The sequence below is a fragment of the Semicossyphus pulcher genome, unplaced genomic scaffold (genome assembly GCF_022749685.1).
Source record: "Semicossyphus pulcher isolate SPU_LCO1_2020_fin unplaced genomic scaffold, fSemPul1.0.p SCAF_6, whole genome shotgun sequence".
NCBI classification, from domain to species: Eukaryota; Metazoa; Chordata; class Actinopteri; order Labriformes; family Labridae; genus Semicossyphus; species Semicossyphus pulcher.
Genome location: NW_027211737.1, coordinates 13,818,929 through 13,835,120, shown reverse-complemented (window position 1 = coordinate 13,835,120; position 16,192 = coordinate 13,818,929). Strand labels below are relative to the sequence as shown.

The 16,192-nt window shown below is 43.1% G+C and overlaps 1 protein-coding gene across 1 annotated transcript in view; it reads left to right on the top strand.

Moving 5' to 3' along the window:
• Positions 1–16,192, top strand: part of ghra (growth hormone receptor a) — a 28,142-nt gene extending 11,950 nt beyond the window's left edge. Inside the window, exons 3-10 of the mRNA XM_069682590.1 lie at positions 9,576–9,705; positions 9,865–10,034; positions 11,276–11,454; positions 12,052–12,205; positions 12,342–12,432; positions 12,605–12,674; positions 14,966–15,201; positions 15,301–16,192. Of these exons, the coding sequence (XP_069538691.1) occupies positions 9,576–9,705; positions 9,865–10,034; positions 11,276–11,454; positions 12,052–12,205; positions 12,342–12,432; positions 12,605–12,674; positions 14,966–15,201; positions 15,301–16,060 (1,790 nt within the window). The 3' untranslated portion in view covers positions 16,061–16,192. The remainder of the gene's footprint in view (positions 1–9,575; positions 9,706–9,864; positions 10,035–11,275; positions 11,455–12,051; positions 12,206–12,341; positions 12,433–12,604; positions 12,675–14,965; positions 15,202–15,300) is intronic.

Below are 16,192 nucleotides of genomic sequence, written 5' to 3'. Positions count from 1 at the left end.
TGATCTACAGGCTATCAGTCCAGGTGTAACCCTCTCGCCCAATGACAGCTGGGATAGGCTCCAGCCCTCCCGCAACCCTGACCAGGATAAGCGATAGATAATGGATGGATGGATAAAACATTCTACACAAACCTTTGTTCTTCATTGGTCTGAATCAGTTTCTTCAGATGAAAATGTTGGAAAATCAGGCTATGGATGTTTCCTTCTCCGTCTTTAAGTTGAGATGATGGTTTTGGGACCCACCCTTAGGACATTGATTGGAATAGTACAGAAATAAAATAGTGCTGAAAATCAGTGATTCATAATTTAAGACATTTATCAAGTGATAATACTGAACTCATCTGGGTTACAACACATTACTTTCATTGATTTAGTTATATATTGTGCTTTATTTTAAGAAATTGCTTTCTTCTTTTTATATTCTTTTCTCTTATTTAACTTGGCTACACTTTATTCAGTTTAAGGAACTTTAAAATAGCATTAAGTTAATCATACTGAAAACATTTAGCAACACAATAAAAGTCGTCCTTGAATGTAAATTTTGGCAAGTGGCTGTCTTGCCGGTATATTCTTAGTTACATCAGCTCTTCCCCATTAAGACAGAGACCTGCTGAATCTCTGAACCGTCTCTGTCTGTCTGTCTGGCTGCTGCAGCACCTGTTGACAGAATGGAAAGCACGCGTGTTACCTGGAGAAACCTTTAGGAGAATTTTGGCTGTGAGATATGGGATCTGATTGAAGCGCTATCCATGCACATATACTGGATACCTGCACACGTTCTGCACATGAACTCTCCGTTTGTTTTGGCGTTACCTTTCTGAACAGTTGATCCCTTTAGAAATATTGTTAAGGCAGTTGTTGACAGATATTACATGACTTAAATGCTATTTCAGGTATTCAAAGTCCAGTCAACAGCATTGGACGATTTATATTTACAATGCATGCATAGATAGAGCTGACACTTGATACAGGTTGTTCAGGTTTGGCTGTTTAACCTGGGAAGGCATTCAAGCAAGTGGCCATGTTTTCACCTTGTCCTTGAGTTGGCCATTGAGCCTCTATATAACCCAAACACGATTATATTGGCACTTTTTTTAGGTATTCTTTTTTTCCCTTTGTGCGATTTATAGTGAAAATGCGAAAAACTGGAAATATTACCAGTGGCATCCACTGAAGAATGCAGTCTTTCAAATGAAGACCAAATTCTCCCCCTTCTTCTTTTTCTGTTTATTTTTTGGGCCTTTCTTGTGGGGGGTCGGTTTTGGTCCGCATTGTCTGTTTAGCAATCTGCAGCTCTCTGAAATGCAATAAAATGACGAAAAATAAGGTTTCAATAGCTGTCCGTTGGTAAAGTCAAGTATTTTGAAACCAATGTGGCGTCGAAGTTTGAGAACATTGGTTCAATTATCCTCTGCACATAGTGTTCTTTCTGCTCTGCTGCTTTTGGCTTTTTCAAGCAAAGAGAGTTCTGATGCCAAAATATTCAATTTCACAGGTTTTGGTTATAAATCAAACCTTGTTGTTTTCTTTTAGAGAGCTGTTCAAACATACTGTAAGCTTTTCTAATTGGATGATGCAGTCATGGTTGACTGGTCATGGTTCTGATTAGAAATAAACGACCGTAATTGTGTTTTCAACACGTTGTTTGGTCATTAGATGTCAGAGATTGTGTTGGGTAGAAGAAAGGAAGCTGGCTGGTTAAGGTAAGTGGTTTTGTTGTTTGGTCTGGTAAAGCGTCCAGAAATTGGAGCATTGTTACATTAGAAGCAGCGGTGTGAAGCAGATAGGTGTTTCTGCATGTGTACCATGAATTAATTAGAAAACCACAAAGTTCTGAGGTCTTTGCCCTTCAGCTTTGTGACTTTCTGTTTGTCTACAGACTGCAGCAAAAGTCTTTATCTGTGCAGGTTTACTGATAAGCTCGCAGACAAACCACTGAAAGCCAGGTGAGGTTAAACCATCAATCACGCTGACTGGCCCGCCTTCCCTCAGTCATTAAAACGGTCTCCAGGGAGCGCTGTGGGCAACCCAGCTCATGGTCTTCCTCAACAATCGTTAAAACATCTGTAAACACAAAGCAGCCGCTGATAGCATGAGCAAACACACACAGCCTGTGCCTTTCTCAAACCTAGCAGTGTAAACTTCAACCCAGGCACCTGCTTTCTACACTTTGAAACCACCTATGTTTGACCTTTTACCTACAATTTGTCTCTAAAACTCGAGTAGTAGATTGGAGAAAGTCTCTGGAAATGTGGCTTGAAAGCGTGAAAGCTAGTTAGCAGTTAGCATGCAACATTAGCTGAGATGCCCCCATTTGTTCTCAAAGCTATGAATGCAATGCTAAATGCTGGCTTAGCGTTAGCTAGTGCTATATTATTACAGAGCTGAACTTGCCCCGTCAACTCTCATCACCTGCCTCCAAACATAGATCATTCATGGCCCGAACTAAACTCCGCTAGCTGAAAATAGAAAACAGTCAACACCTGGGGCCATCAATAGTTGGCCCAGGGAAGAAGCTAACGCTGGGTGTAAACAGCCGAATAGCTCACGCATGTCGCAGAATTCCATGTGTAATGTTTTGTACCTGAGTGTAACCACACGCAAATCAATGCCAATATCTGTAGTTTTTACAGAAACCTAAATGGATTCTTTTTAAGATGCTTAGTATTGTTTATAACATGTTTTAGCACACCGAAACTGGAACTAGAACTAGAACTTTTGCAAAGAAAAGCCAAACTGGATTTCCTGTGGTTTTAAATCTTGTTGAATAGGTGCATATCCCAAAACATTGTGCTTTTGGGGTTGATAAAATGATGTTTGCCGTTCCACTTAGGGACTTATGGAGCCTTCCTGAAAGTCTGTGGCTCATCCTGTTTCTGTAAGATTTTTATGTCTGTTGTCGAGCCAGCCGCATAACAAGCCAAGAGGAGACGTTTGGAGATGCTCCTATATATTTAAGGCTTACCGGATGATTATAGCCAGTGGTAGTCATTTGTCTTGATCTGTCCTCACACACACATACACTCTTTTCTTACTCCCAACCTCTCCTGAGCGTCTGTCTGGTGTCTCAGGAGGACTCTCGCCTCAGGCGCTCGCATTGATTCTGCTGAGTGAGGCTGTGTTCTCGGCCACAGAGGTGGCAACCAGTGGTAAAGTGCACAGGCTTGGTCCATCAGGCTTATACACACAATGTACGGTTACATCTGCTTCAAAGACGAGCAGTGGGTGTGTTTGCTCAAAGCGGCGGAGTTAGGGGCCTTGTGTGGGATACGGTGTCTGAAGCTAAACACAAAGTTGGAAATGCATACTGCAGATAGTGGGAGGGAGAATACATGATCCCTGCGCTGTAATGGAAGATGAGCTGCAAAGACACAGATGCAACAGCAACATATGCATGTTGTAAACACATGCTCAGTTTAACAAAAGCGCGGTTGAAGGCATAATGGTTATAACAACTGCAGAAAAATCTATCCTTAATTAAAATATGAAAACTGTGCACAGACGCCAGCTGAATTGAACATGTGAAATCGTCTTGACACCCTTTTGAAGACCTGAGGATCAGCCAGACAAAATAATGAAATGTGCAGGTGTCATCAACCAGAAACCCTGCTCATCTATATTTAGTCTCACTTGGACATAATATGACATAACTACGCCAACAGGGTGGGCTGTAATGGCATTACAGGAGATTAACATCATTAGTTCAGGCTGATAAATGGCTGGGACCAGAACAAGCCTACTGGGTCACCGCATGGTTAAACACACCAGATTGTGTCTGCTAAACTTCAAAGCTGTGAACACTGATGGGAGTCATGAGGATCAGTTGTTGTCATTCTGTGCTCCTACACTTTGACCCAGAAGAGAAGCCATAGGTTATTGTTGTTTAACCGGAGGAAAGGCCAAACGTGTCCAAGGAATCGGACAATGGCACTTTGATAATCTGTGTCGGTTTTTGTTTTGGACGTGTAAATTCAGTGTGCATTTGTGTGTGTCTGTGCACGTATGTGCGTGTTGGAAGTTATTTATATCACCGGTTTACATTCTCTTGTTTGTATCTTGTTGCAGCCTGTGACCTTTCTGCCCCTCGCTTCTGACCCGCTTCTCGCCCTTACTGGCTCGCTTGAATGCTGTATGGCGTCCCTGACATTTCACTTCTAATATTGAGCTCGAAGTTTTCTTTTGCCTTCAAAAAAATGGAAATACTTATCTATAAAAATGGAGGGAGTGGAATAAACAAAATTCCTATTTGAATTTTCCAGACAGTCGTTCTCCTCTTCCTGTCTTTTCTCTCTCAATCTGCTCATCATTTCTTTTACTCATCGTCCAAGATATTTTCCTTGCAGAACATAAACGATGCCACCGTTAATGCTTCTACTTTGTGTGTAGCAAATACATAAATATGTGTGTGTGTGTGTGTGTGTGTGTGTGTGTGTGTGTGTGTTTGTATGGGCTGTGGAGCAGGGACATATTGTAGGATTTGGCATGTGCACACTGACTGACACAAGAAGAGTAAAAGTATCTGTGTGTGAGTGCTGCCAAATTCTCCATCTGGGGAACAGAAGCACACACACACACACACACACACACACACACACAGGCTGATAGTGCTTGAGGAAGTGATGTGGAACATTTGTCATGAGTGCTGGTTCAGTAAGTAAATACTGTGTTTGCAGCAATAAAGCAAGGATGAGTAGCCTGAAAAACAGCATCTGTAAATACACAATCTTTGTGTTGAAATAAACCCTTCATAAGATGACTTAAAAATCTAAAAATGCAATATTTTCTTCTTTATGTAACAGTTAAAAGGAGCTGCACTCCAGCGCTGAGTGTCTTGTAATTGTGTTTACCTGTGTCAGCGCAGAGCAGAGGACGAGTTTTGTGAGTGACGTGATCAGGGACAACAGGTTCTACTGTTCAGCAGCCGCTTGTGTGTTCTCTTCGAACATGGGCCGATCAAATCAATTATGTGCTAATACCTGTCATGGCCGGCTCAGGACCAATGACAAAGAACGGGAGGTAAACAGGAGTTCCTTCAAAACAATAATTAATTTATTGTGACTTAACACAAAGATGATCAAATGAACCAACATAATGAGGTCTGGGAGTCAGTAAGTCAGTGGTGCTAGTGTGTGTGCATGAGTGAGGTTATGCGATGTGGGGTGTTGTGTGGAAACATGAAAAAACATAAGATTAAAGAGCGTGGCCTAGTGGGGAGCAGACAGATCTCCAACTCCCGTCCAAGACAGATTGAGGGACGCTTAAATAGGATTGGGAACACCGGGCCCAGGTGTTCCCAATCGTGATGACACGACCACACCCACTGGCATCTGAAACACAAACTGCAAAGAGCCGACAAGCAACCGCAAGGTGGGGTCGTCACAATACCAAGATGAAGAGACACTCGGACCCATAGTGTTTGTGTGTTTGTGTGTTTGTGTGTGTTTTTGTCTGATAGCACAGCAGCATATGTCAGAAAAAACATTTAAACGTGCACAAACTGTACATGCAGTCCAGGACAGTTATATAAAGCTTTTAGAATACAGCAAACGTTTGCCAAAGAAAAAACAGACCACATTTAAACATGTTCTCTGCATCCAGACAGCACTTCAGCTGCAGAAGACAGGAAATAGCAGTCTGTGAAATTACTGAATGTAATTAGTTGCAGGAGTCAAGTGTCGGTGCATTTAAGTGCTTTCTCAATGCAGGAGCGGGGTAGGAAGTACAGAGTTTTGGATGCATTCCCATGTTGTTTTTAAAGCTAAATTTAACAAATGAGTTTATATCTGTTAGAATGCATCATCACATGGTGATACCAAGACTCATACTTGTGTCTGGCTGCAATGCTGTGGAACATGTAGTGTGTATTTCATTTCAATTTGAAAAGTACTTCGGTAAACATGCTAAGCTCAGCTTTTGTTGCTAACAATAAGTCAGACACATTGCGGTTTCATCTGCACAACACTGATGTCATTAATGTCAGTAATTGTAGTAAGGTAAATAAAGAGCACAGTAATGGAGCCAAAGTTGAACCCCTAGAGGCGCGACACAGAATGAGAGCTGGGACAGATAATGAATCACCTGCAGGGACTGTGAAAGCTTTCCTGCAGAACCAGTTGAAGACGAGCTACAGCAGCTCCTCACCATAACAAACAAGATTAGCGTGTCTCAGGTCTGAAGCTACTAAACAGTTTATTTTATGATCTGATTTCAATTTCAAAACCTCAATAATCCTGACTTTTGTAATGACTTTTAATCACAGTGGCATTTGTGTTTTGCAGAAAAACAGCTAATTCAGTTTTTCTGATCACTCTCCCTCTCTCTCCTCTCCCTCTTTTCAGCCGTCTCTTGAAGCGTTATTAACCTCAACACAAACTTAAATCTGCAAATGAGCTGGAAAAGGTGGTGATTCATAGTGTCATCGCCTCATCCCCCTCAAGCGTTTTACAATACAGTAACTGATAAAGCCTGGTCGCACCTTCCTCGCCACCTTTTTAGTGCTGTTTGCCAGCTGGTGTGAGGACCGAGAGAAGGGTGCTTTATAGTAGGTTGATCCTGCCAGTAGCATATGCTTGTCTCAAAGATTAAGCCATGCAAGTCTAAGTACACACGGCCCGTACGGTGAAACTGCGAACGGCTCATTAAATCATTAGGCTTTTTAGTGTATTTTAAACCTTGATGGCTGAAGCTGACATGCGGGTGTTTTCCTAGCTCCGCTGTATGGACTGAAGCAGACAGGAGATGCTGTTAATGTGTCTCAGGTGCACAAACAGTCCAGTGAGACTGATGGATACGTATGGACAAGAGGGATCAGTGTACACACACACAAAATTAGGTTTCTTCTTCCAGCTGAGGGCTTTCAACTGCTGATCATTTCATGGAGGCTGGCAGGTACAGGCAGCTACCCATCAGTTAGGCTGGTTATATATTAGCACGTGAAAAATGGGGTGTAGGCACCCTGCAACAATTACCAGCCTATGCACGACAGGCAATCAACATCTAGCTGTCAAGACGTTCCCTCTGGCTTGTTAGCCGGTTACAACTTGAACAATTTGGCTTTTTTATGCTCTGGAAAACATGTGAGAGGTATTTTTGCAGCGATGTATAGAATGAATCCTTATGTGTCAGAGAGAAAAAGTAAGAGAAGAAGTCAGTAAATGAGACACAGAGAATAAGGTGAGAGTCTCTCCAGGTGTTGCTGCGCAGCTTTTCACCTCTTTCACATCTTTTTAAAACATGGCTGGCCCTTCTGACCTCTAACCAGCAGAGTCTCTATTCTTTAGGAAGAGGTTCACTTTCATATCCCGTTTGTTTGCCTTTGAGTCTTCTCCACTTAGCATTGCACATGTTTGAGATGGCATTTAAATATGTCCTATGATGTAAAAAAATTGCACGTGAGCAACAGTTTAAAAGAAGCAAACCATCGGAAGAAGTTTGTAGTAGAATATGAGGCATGAATTTATCCGAGAAAAAAGTGAGTGTTCTGGGAAATTGTTATATTTTGACCCACTGTTTTATTCTACTTTTTTATCTAATCTGTCTTGTCGTAGTTCTCCACTGCATCCAGTGTCTGCAGAAAGCCCTTTGATGGCGGCAGCTGGAATTCGCTGGATGGGGGGAGGGAGGCCGAGTTGAAATAGCAAAGCTCTGGGAACCAAGTCAGTGTGCAGAAGATGAAGGGAGGGAAGGTGGGAAAGGGGAAGGGAGGGTTTGTAAGCTGGAGGCACAGTGGCGTAGGAATGCAATGAATTATGGGTTTTTAGTTCCATCAAATGGAAATTAATTAGAGTACTGGTGTGTGTATTCTGTGTTAATAAATTATGAGTGTTTGCAATCTGGCCTGGCTTGGGTTGGGCTTGTTTGTCGGGGTGTTTTGTTGTGGTGTCTGTTGTTGGAAGTGCCTAAATGTTAACTAAGGGTGCATGCTGGCCAGTCATGTGTTGTATACAGGCACATAATGTATATGCTTTTGTGATTGAGCAGCATTCATTGAGTCTTTTTAAATGTTTCAAAAAGCAACTGCGTTTTCTGTATCTTGCTCCAGTCCGTCTGCAATTCTCCCCTTCTGTTGTGAAGCGTGTTTACGTTCTGGCTCTGTGTGATTTATGCTGCAGCCAGCGCTGGAGGAGAGCAGCGAGAGCAGAAATCAATGATACCTTCAGTTGCTTATATATGGTTGCACCAAACCCTGGGACTGTCGGCTGAATTAAAAACTGGCCCCTGACAGGAGAGGGAGAAGGAGGGGAGGGATTCATTGGTGATGGGGTGGGGGGCTGAAAGGATGGAGGAGGAGAGGTGATAAGGGCTGAGTCAGGGCCTCGGGGTGGGGCAGAGGACACGTGGAATAAAGATCTAAAGGTTAGAGGTGGCTGAGACTTGATGCCACATAACTCCATCTTATAAAAAGGTGGCATGTGCATCACAGGTTTACAGGTAGCAGAAAACAATTGGTTTGTCTACTGTAAGCTGCAAATTAGCCTCATGTCCAGCTAGCAGAAAGTGTAATTCCTGCTGCACATAACATGGCTTTCATCCTTTGTTTTTCTCATGGCAGCCGGCAGCTACATATGGGCCATAACCTGCATCACTGTAAGACACAAACTGGGATGTTACTCTTACACATTGACAAATACTTAAAAGATGATGGATTTTACTTTTTGGGGCTTCCAGTGTATCAATAAAGGACTCTTGTCGAAGACTTCCTTTTCCGTGCGCTGCTTTGTTTGCAGTCCAATTAGCAACTTGAGAAGTTAGAACAGAGCTGGAGTTGAAATACAAAGTCGAAGATGCATGCAGATGTCTTATTATAGATAGATATATCTTATTTATAGAGATTAATAAAATGCAAAATCGCTGTCACATGATTGTGATGGAAGCCAGGATGGCATATGGCATTTCGCCCCTTTTGCTCTTCAAACAGACTTTCTTTTCCTGTTTACACCAAAGTCTGCAGATACCGTGATCGGACTACAAACGCATTATAAACAGAAACCAGAACACATCCGATAGCACAATCAGGTTGCAGAGTATCTATACCGCTGGGTCGCAGGAGGCTGGAGCCAATCCCAGCTGTCATTGGCCGAGAGGCGTGGTACACCCTGGACTGATCGCCAGTCAATCACAGGGCTGACACACAGAGACAGACAACCTTTCACGCTCATACGGGCGAGTCAGAGTCACCCATGAACCTAACGAGCATGTCTTTGGACTGTGGGAGGAAGCCGGAAGGAACCCACGCATGCACAGGCAGAACATGCAAACTCCACACAGAAAGGCCCGCGAACCGCGAATCGAACCAGGAACCTTCTAGCTAAGAGGCTACAGTGCATTGGTTTTATACTTGAGGTGTTGTTGTTATCGTAGCTTCCTGTCTAGTATCTACTGTGAAAAATACTTTGTTGCTTGTATTGATTAGTAGAAGACGAAGTCGAGGTTAAAGTCTTGGGTTAATGAAGGTCAGATCTTACCAGTTTTGTTGCATTGATAAATCTAAACCTGCATCAATAAAAGTGATCGATCAGCCTAATGAACTCTTGTATTTGTTCTGTTTCTCATCCTTTCTTCTCGTTGTCTTTCAGCTTCACTTGAACCGCATTTCACAAAGTGTGTATCCAGAGACCAGGAGACATTCCGATGCTGGTGGAATCCAGGCGACTTCCACAACCTGTCCTCGCCTGGAGCGCTCAGAGTCTTCTACCTAAAGAAAGAGTGAGTGGGATTGATAGCCACAGCACCTACTTACCAGAAGTTCAAGTCATAGTTTTGCATCTCAGGCACAACTAAAAAAGCTTTACAACAACCTTAAGGTGATTCATTTCTTCCTTTATTTCTTCTTCTCTGTCTTCCATCGTTGTTCCCCTCCTGCAGCTCACCTAACAGTGAATGGAAAGAATGTCCAGAGTACATCCATTCCAACAGGGAGTGCTTCTTTGACAGAAACCACACATCCGTTTGGGTCCCCTACTGCATGCAGCTCCGCGGCCAAAACAACATCACCTATTTCAATAGGGATGACTGCTTCACGGTGGAGAATATCGGTTAGTAACACACAATTGTGGATGTATCTGTATTTAAGCGTGATTGATTGCTTTCCAGCTGGACTTGACGTTGGAAATCATGTTAAAGCACAATATTACCAGGAAATGTTATTTGCTTCTGCATATCAGCTAAACCAGCAAAAGTCACATGCTTGTCAATATCCCAGCCAGTGTCTGATACACAGTGTTTACACAGTAAATGTTATCATGTCTGGCGGGCCTTTATCTAACCAGGTCTCTAGAAGATGTTGAGAAATATTGTATTAACACATGTCATGTGTTTGCTGATGTCTCATTCATGGAAAAACCTTTGTATATTAGCTTGTGTACAAATTGATTATCAGCATGTTTTTCAAGATAACATTTGGATGTTGTCTTCATAGCATCTGAACCCACTGTAGGCTTCTGATAGCTCGTCTGTGGATTTATATCAATGACTGTACATAAAGATGGACGACGCATCTCCATCTACTCTTATTGTACTTATTTGAAACCAAAATACCCCTGAGGCAGGCGCTGCCATCTTGTAGAGGTGACGTTAATTGGAGCCAGAGACTGGTTCTGTGTGGAGCCGTGGTAACAATGCCCCGCCCCTTCCGCTAACCAAAACACACATTTAACTTACTGGGGAAAAAAACAGCAAACGTCGACGTAATTAACAGCTTCTTCTTGTGTTGGTCTGAAGCAGACGTTCACAGATATGAAATTTCAATGACTGTAGTGATTGTTTTAGTTACGTCTCCTCTCACCGTTCCTCCTCTACTCTGCTAATCCAGAACAGATCGGCTGCAGTAGCCGGATTTGTCAACAGAGCTGTCAATCATGGCGTTAGACCCTTTTTACAGCATCAGATATCTAATACTAACACTTTGACATAAACCAATACGATAATAACTAGCTATAATGACAGAAACCATGTTTGAGAAAAATGTATGTAGGTTATTTTATTTTATTATTATTCATGTTTTATTTTAAACCAAGTACCAGCTTCCTTTTAACAAAAAGCTTGTAATCAGGAAAGACTAGCAAAATTAGCAGTATTCAGCAAGTTCACATCGTGCTATACATATACTGACTTATAGAATCTACACTGTATTTTCTTAGTTGAACTATAATTCATTTTTTCATAATTCACTCTTGCACAAGTATAGTAAAAGCCATCAACTTATATACAATCTTAAATTATATTAATAGCTCCACATGTTTCCATTCTGTTAAAACTGTTTCCCTTTTCCTGGCAGTACGTCCTGACCCTCCAGTGTCTCTGAACTGGACCCTGCTGAATTTAAGTCCCTCTGGGCTGAGTTATGATGTCATGGTCAACTGGGAGCCCCCGCCCTCTGCCGACGTCGGGGCGGGTTGGATGCGTATAGAATACGAGATGCAGTACACAGAGATAAACGGCACAAACTGGGAAGCAGTAAGTCTGAAATTCTCTCTCTCACTTCTATGTATACGCACGATTACATGTCCTGACACGTGTATACACCCAACATAAACTTTGTGTCAGTGCACATGCACAAGCTCACACATATGCAAAAACTCATGCACCCCGTTTAAAGCATAGTGTAGGTAGGTCATAGAGGCACAGTGTTGTGTTTCCTTCCCCCCTCCTCCCCTGAACTTTGTGGCTTAAAGGCAGTGTGAGGCAGTGGAAGCATGAGCAAGGCCCTCTGGGAAAACACAGGAGGAAGTGAAGGGAGGGATCTGTAGGTCAGAGGCCATGGGACCTTGAACAGACTCGTATTCAGTCTGACAAACGCAGCCTTGAAAACTGTTTTAGAGCCCTCCATTATAACAGCATGTCCCACACCTAAAATACAACAACCCTCACCTTAAACCTTGGAAAGGTCACTAATACAGGTGCTAAAAATAAACTTGTTGACACCCTGTTTAGTTAGTTGTAGCTGTTTCTGTTCATCATTTTTATTAAACATATAAATATCACTTTTTGGGCTTTTATTTTTTAACATTCCTTCTTTGTTCTCTCTCTCCCCTTCGTGCTTCTGTATTTCAGTTGGAGATGCAGCCACAAACCCAGCAGACAATCTACGGCCTGCAAAGAGGAAAAGAGTATGAGGTGCACATCCGCTGCAGGATGCAGGCTTTCACTAAGTTTGGAGAGTTCAGCGACTCCATCTTCATCCAAGTGCCTGAGATTCCCAGCCAAGGTAAGATCACGGTATAATATTAGTGAAGCAACCAATGTATTTCATTTGGTGCAAGAAACAAATATGATCTTGAATCAACAGGAAACTTGTATTTTTCACAACAGTGATGGATTGTGTTTAATGACTTGCCTTTTAGACTCCACTTTAACTCTCACGCTGGTGTTTGTTTTCGGGATTGTTGGCATCCTCGTCCTCATCATGCTTATTGTCGTCTCTCAGCAGCACAGGTAGGAACAGACAATCTTGCACTTTCATGCATGTTCAACAGCAAAATTGTGCGAATTATGTACATCATTGTTTTCAGAATCTGCAGCGGATTATGCAGCACAGCTTTCAGTGACTAGATGGATGTGAATAAATAGTCTTCATCATCTCCTCCTCCTCTGTCTTACGTTGTAGATTAATGATGATCCTGTTGCCACCAGTTCCTGCACCCAAAATTAAAGGCATCGATCCCGAGCTGTTGAAGGTACGTTTATGTCTCTGTTGTTATTCTGCCTCGTCTGTGATTTTTCCTAGTGTAAATGTATAAGAGTGAAACACAAATATAGGCACACTAGCATGTCCTAGCATGTCGTGTGCCATTGTAATGGTAATGGTTGATATGTAACAGGAAATTGCAGGACTGAAGAAATGGTAAATGGACTGTACTTATATAGCGCTCTTTGCGACCACTCAAAGCTGCTTTTACACTACATATCACATTCACCCATTCACACACTGATGGCAGAGGCTGCTACGTAAAGTGTCCAACTGTCAATCAGATATCACATTCATACCCGTTGGCTATGCCACCGGAAGCAATTTGGGGTTCAGTGTCTTGCCCAAGGACACTTCGACATGTATGAGGGAGCTGGGGATCGAACCTCCGACCTTCCGATTGAAAGACGACCGACTCTACCACTGAGCCTCAGCCGCCCCACATAGAAGCCAAACAAGCTGTATGTTTGTGGTAATTCAAAACAGTGTCATCATAACACATGTAAAAATAACGTGTTTATCCACCTGAGAGAAGTGGCAGTTCTTTTTTCAACTGTTTAGTGTCCCAATAGGTTCCTATCCAAGTCAAGATTCCATTTTTCATTATGCAAAACTAATACTAGTTCATAGATAATGTAGATCAAATTCCTGTCAGGCTGTTATATTCAGTATTTATAGTATTTGGGCTGCAACCAATCTCGGATCAACACAGAACATGTCGGGCGTGTTCGGTTAGGCCAGCGGTTAGCGCTAAATGACTTCCAGTCAAGACTATCTTTTTCGCGTGCTGCATTGTTTACAGAAAAATAAACAGTTTTTCTTGTGATTGACTTTAATTAACGGGTCTTAAGTTTGCCAAAATTTCAACATCATGATGCAGATTAGGAACAGGTCAAAATGAAGCTTGTCAGGTCTGTCCTCGAGAGGAGAAGAAAACTACTTTAACAATGCTTGTTTGTTGAACGGAGGTCGGATCGATCATGATGCATTCGAGGAAGGAAGGGAAATCTGAATACTGAACGGCTTTCGTGAACTGAACTTGCTGCAGACGCCTGTTTATAGAGATGAATAAGAAGGTAAATGATCATCAGATAGCCGCTAATGGGAGCCGCGATGTCATTACGGCAGATAACTTTCCGCCTGATTTTGCTCTCCACAAGGACAGTTTTTTTCTGCATATGCTGCAGCCTGCTGATGCGTGATTGGTCAATATTACCCGGACTTCAAGCGTAGTACAAACTGAAACCAGAACACTCCCCATCCCTACAATCCACGTCCCTGCCTACAGATTCTTCATTTCTATGTAAAATCTGTAAATAAAGATTAAGCTGCAACTATTATTTTTTAAGATGATATGATTATTTGTTAGCCTGTAAAATGTCTGAAATTTGTTTTTTTTTTTAAATGCTTATCAGAATTTCCATCAGCCCAAAGTGACATCTTCGAGTGACTTCTATTTGCAAACAGACAAAACATAGCAAATCATTAAACTTACCAAGCTTGAAAAAAAATCACCAATAAGGCTCATCGATTGTTAAAATATTTGGAAATTGATTTTTTTTCGATGGACATATTGTTGCAGCTCTGTACAGTATATTTTATTTTATGTGCACCACGTGTGAAAATGGAAACATGACTACTTCACAGCCGCCAACACATGGAATCTTGCTCTGTTTATTCAGTGAAGTGATTATATAAAGTCTTGTGTAACCGCTGTTTTTATGACATTTCCATCGTTATTCTGATTAATAACAGACACTTCTGGGCGTCCATGTGGCTCCGTTAGCTGAGGCTCTTCAGGCCTCATAATGATCACATCTCCCAGTGTCCCTCCTCCTATCACCGCCCTGTCATCCATCTCAACTATGGACATGGAAGCACAAATGTCCATACATAATGTAAAAAGCAAACAGGCACTCTTGTTTTGTGTAGGTAAACAAGAAGAGGAGCAGGGATAATAAGATATGAAGATGGTCTTGGTTGTGCTGTGGGTGTATTATTGTTCGATGATGTGGGATGCATTAAACAGGAGGCCTGTTTGCTCTTTACAAAACAAATCTCACCCCTGCACCTCAGAAAAAAAAACCCTGATATAATTATGCGGCTATTTCACGCTCAGACAAAGGTGAAACACATGGCGTGCTGGGTTTGCAGCTGAATTTATACGTTATTCACAAAGCTGTGTACATAATAGGAAGAGGAAGGACTTTTTCTGTGAAGGGACACTCTGCATCCCTTTTTCAAAACACACTTATACAAATACAAACTGTTTACCTGCAGAAGGGAAAGCTGGACGAGCTGAATTTCATCCTGAGTGGTGGAGGGATGGGTGGCCTGGCAACCTACGCACCCGATTTCTATCAAGACGAGCCGTGGGTGGAGTTCATCGAGGTGGATGCTGAGGATGCAGACGCTGGAGAGAAAGAGGACAACCAGGGCTCGGACACTCAGAGGCTCCTGGGTGTGCACCAGCCCGTCAGCCACCACATGAACCTAGGGTGCTCCAACGCCATCGGGTACTGCACGGACTCTTATTAATAGCTATAAATATGGTGTTTGATTTTATATCTTGAATTTCTTTTTTTTTTTTTTCTCTTCTTTTCCCTCTCCTGCAGCTTCCCAGATGATGACTCAGGCCGGGCCAGCTGTTACGACCCAGATCTGCCGGACCAAGACGCCCTGATGCTGATGACCACCCTGCTGCCAGGCCAACCCGAGGACGGAGAACCCGCCTTCAATGTCGTAGAAAGAGCCCCAGCCCCAGAAAGAGGTGACAGACCCCTCGTCCAAACCCAAACAGGAGGACCCCAGACGTGGGTCAACACAGACTTCTACGCTCAAGTCAGCAACGTGATGCCCTCTGGAGGCGTGGTGCTGTCTCCCGGCCAGCAGCTCCGAATCCAGGAGAACACCTCCGCCACAGAGGAGGAGACGCAGAAGAAGGGGAAAGGAAACGAGGACTCTGAGGAAAAGAATCAGAAGGAGCTGCAGTTTCAGCTGCTGGTAGTGGATCCTGAAGGAAGCGGCTACACCACCGAGAGCAACCCCCGGCAGATCAACACTCCCCCCAGGTCCCCGATGCCCGGCGAGGGGTATCAAACCATACACCCTCAGCCGGTGAAGACCAAACCTGCAGCCACAGCAGAGGGAAATCAATCCCCTTACATTCTTCCTGACTCTCCCCAGTGCCCGTTCTTTGCCCCTGTTGCAGACTACACAGTGGTACAGGAAGTGGACAGTCAGCACAGTCTGCTCCTGAACCCGCCTCCCCGTCAGTCCCCCCCTCCCTCTTTAACGCAGCATCCCCTCAAGGCCTTACCCGCTATGCCCGTCGGGTACATCACCCCAGACCTGCTGGGGAACCTCACACCGTGAAATGACAATGCCATTGTGGGCCTTTAGGTGTAAGGTTGCTTAAACAGGAAGTCCCTTGCATTCACAAAAGCCTGTTTCTACCTGATTCATGCTGGAAACCAAAAAAAAACTCGCAGTGTGGAGAGAGAGTGC